We start from the raw sequence: 3,299 nt of genomic DNA on the forward strand, positions 1-3,299 counted from the left end.
TGGGATCTGGCAGGGATCAGGCTGTGGTAGGGATCAGGATGTGAGAGGGATCAGGATATGGCAGGGATCGGGCACAGCAGGGATCAGGCTGTGGCAGGGAACAGGATATGGCAAGGATCAGGCTGTGAGAGGGATCAGGCACAGCAGGGATCATGCTGTGAGAGGGATCAGGATGTGGCAGGGATCAGGCTGTGGCAGGGATCAGGATGTGAGAGGGATCAGGATATGGCAGGGATCGGGCACAGCAGGGATCAGGCTGTGGCAGGGAACAGGATATGGCAAGGATCAGGCACAGCAGGGATCATGCTGTGAGAGGGATCAGGATGTGGCAGGGATCAGGCTGTGGCAGGGATCAGGATGTGAGAGGGATCAGGATATGGCAGGGATCGGGCACAGCAGGGATCAGGCTGTGGCAGGGAACAGGATATGGCAAGGATCAGGCACAGCAGGGATCATGCTGTGAGAGGGATCAGGATGTGGCAGGGATCAGGCTGTGGCAGGGATCAGGATGTGAGAGGGATCAGGATATGGCAGGGATCGGGCACAGCAGGGATCAGGCTGTGGCAGGGAACAGGATATGGCAAGGATCAGGCACAGCAGGGATCATGCTGTGAGAGGGATCAGGATGTGGCAGGGATCAGGCTGTGGCAGGGATCAGGATGTGAGAGGGATCAGGATATGGCAGGGATCGGGCACAGCAGGGATCAGGCTGTGGCAGGGAACAGGATATGGCAAGGATCAGGCACAGCAGGGATCATGCTGTGAGAGGGATCAGGATGTGGCAGGGATCGGGCACTGCAGGGATCAGGACATCAGCTCGGTTGCACCATCAGATTCCTCAGTCCTTGAGCTTTTCTTTCCCATTCTTGGCCAGGACTGGAAGTGAGGAAGGCACAGGTGCTCCTTCCCTTCCTTTTGGTCTCTCAGCACTTTGTGAAGCTTCTGCTCCTGTTGGCCCCAGGCAGGAATGATTTGCGTGCTCTGCACTTTGGGGAGTGAAACACAGGGATGCTGCTCCTTTTACCAGCCTTTGGCGGCTTGTGTGGGGTGAGGGACACCGGGACTGCATGAGAAATGTGCTTGGGGATTTTCAGTTTAGCCTGTACAGAGGAGAAGCTGATTTTCCTCTGGTTGCAGCTATTTCAATTGCTCCCAGGGGAATTCTGCAGAGAATCCTTTTATTGGAGAAAGCATTGCAATGGGAACAGAGGCTGTAGCTAAATACAGAGCAGAGATTGCCCAAAACCTGACCTGTGCTGTGCTCAAAGATGCCAGATCTGTGGTTTCCAGGGAGTTTTATCATTTCCAGTCTCTTTGCCTGCTGCCATTTGCAGCTGCCTTATGGATTTGAGTGTCTAAATGGCACTAAATCTCTCCAAAATCTGAGGTCCAAGTGGATTTTATGGGTCAGTTAAAAAACAGCTGAAAAAAAAAGCCAGGTTGCATTTCACTGCTAGCTTCCTGAACCTGTGTGAGTGCTGGCAGAGGTGTTGGGTTGAAAGCAAACCCAAACTCTTCCTTCCCAGTGGATGAATGGGAAGAAGGAGCGTGGAGGAAGATAGGGAGGAGGTGACACTGGGTGCTGCTGTGGCTGGAGCTCTGCTCATCCCTGGGAATAATCTCTGACATCACCAATGTATTTTTAGCTGCCTCCACCTGCCAGTGCCTCACTGTCCTTGTCTGATTTAAGATCCTGGCCTGCAGCCATTGACACGTTCCAGCTGGGGGAGTAATTACCTTTTTCTGCTTTAAATAAGGGAGCAGCTCCAGCCTTCCTGCTCTACTGAACTCCAAATACCCCCAGCCATGAACTGCACCCAGCCAGCCCCAGCAGATCTGGTTGTTCTGGAGCTGGGCAGCGCTGCCTGGCAGCCCCAAGGGATGAAGTCTCTTTGTTTGCAGAGCTCCCAGCATTTGTCACCTCAGCTCCCGCTGTGCTTTTCCTGGAGGCACACTCACTTCTCCTGGAGTTTTCAGATCGCCTGTGGGCTGAGGCCAAGTGTGTGGACTCTGCCTTGCCTGGATGCTCCCCAGGGTGTGGCCCTTTCCTTCCTTGCTTCCAGGAGCGAGGAGCAGGGTGAAGCCGTGCAGCTGAAGCGAGGGGCAAAACGTGGAGCTGTGGGTTTGTCCTCTGTTCAGGAGCTGGGTCAGAGTGAAAACTGCCACTGGGAAGAGCCAGGACTCACCTGAAATCCCCTTCCCACCCCTGGGCTGGTGCAGAGCCTTCAGTAAGCGGCCTCTCCTGTGTTTATTTACCCCTAAACACAGGACTTTGCTCGGGGCTGGGTGCTGGAGCAGTCCAAGGGGCAGGGAAAACACAGAGCACGTGTGTCCCTCTCCAGCACCTCGGGTTTCCTCTGTGGCCAGAGGGGATGGTTGGGCCAGGGTGATAAGCCAGGCTCTTCCTCTTTAGCGGCCTGAGGATGGGCTCGGTGTTATTTTTAGTGTCCTCAAGTAGTCAGCATTTCAGAAGTCTGTCCGGGAGCCTTGAGCCTGTCCACTTGGAGGCCTTTCTTCCTGGTTAATTTGGGCAGTGTTACATTCTTTGAGATGTGCCTGGGGATTGGGACCTTGTAAAACTTCCTGCTAACAAGCCCCGGAGCACTTGCTGCTCTCTCGGAAATCCTCATTAATCAACTGCGGGGTATCTGTAGCTGTGCAGGGGGAACAGGCCCTTCTCTGTGCCTGCTGCTGAGTTTGAGGGACCATCCAACCCCTCCTGGACGCCACCTAAAACACCTGAGGATGTTTCTCATGGGTTTAACCCTGTGTAACACCCAGAATATTTTCTTCTCCTCCCTCTCTTGTGCCGAAGCAGAAGGGTGGTAAGTGTTGGAGCCAGCGCGCTGGCCCAGGGTCCTTCCGAGTGGCTGCTGAAGCTCCTTGGCTCTCTTTGACCTGCAGGAGTCAGAGTCTGAGAACAAGCTGGATGGAGAGACAGCGTCAGACAGCGAGAGCAAATCCGACTTCGGGGGCTCGTCCGCAGTGCCGACGTCGGATGACACTCCAGAGGTGCTGAACAGGGCTCTCTCCAACCTGTCCTCGAGGTAACCCTCCCTGAGCATCCTCCCCTGTGCTCTCCCAGTGGGGGCTGCTGGAAGCTGAAGGAGCAGCTCCCCAGCCTCTCCCAGCCCCTGGGGCCGTGGGAAGCAGCAGGGTCAGGGCTTTGGGTGGGAAAGGAGGGGGCAGAGCAGTGCTGGGGGGCTCTCGCTGCCTGCTGGGTCCTGGCAGGTCTGGGCCTCGGTGGGGCAGGCCCACAGAGCTCGTGGCTGGCTTTGGCAGCGCTCACAGCAAAGGTG

At 55.8% G+C, this 3,299-nt stretch overlaps 1 protein-coding gene across 1 annotated transcript in view; it reads left to right on the forward strand.

The window, feature by feature from the left end:
- The window catches only part of CDS2 (CDP-diacylglycerol synthase 2), a gene marked incomplete at its 5' end in the record, with an annotated part of 24,659 nt that overhangs the window by 8,636 nt on the left and 12,724 nt on the right, over positions 1-3,299 (forward strand). Inside the window, one exon of the mRNA XM_017744682.1 lies at positions 2,905-3,047. Within this exon, the coding sequence (XP_017600171.1) occupies positions 2,905-3,047 (143 nt within the window). The remainder of the gene's footprint in view (positions 1-2,904; positions 3,048-3,299) is intronic.

This window comes from Corvus brachyrhynchos, unplaced genomic scaffold (assembly GCF_000691975.1).
Source record: "Corvus brachyrhynchos isolate BGI_N302 unplaced genomic scaffold, ASM69197v1 scaffold119, whole genome shotgun sequence".
NCBI lineage: Eukaryota > Metazoa > Chordata > Aves > Passeriformes > Corvidae > Corvus > Corvus brachyrhynchos.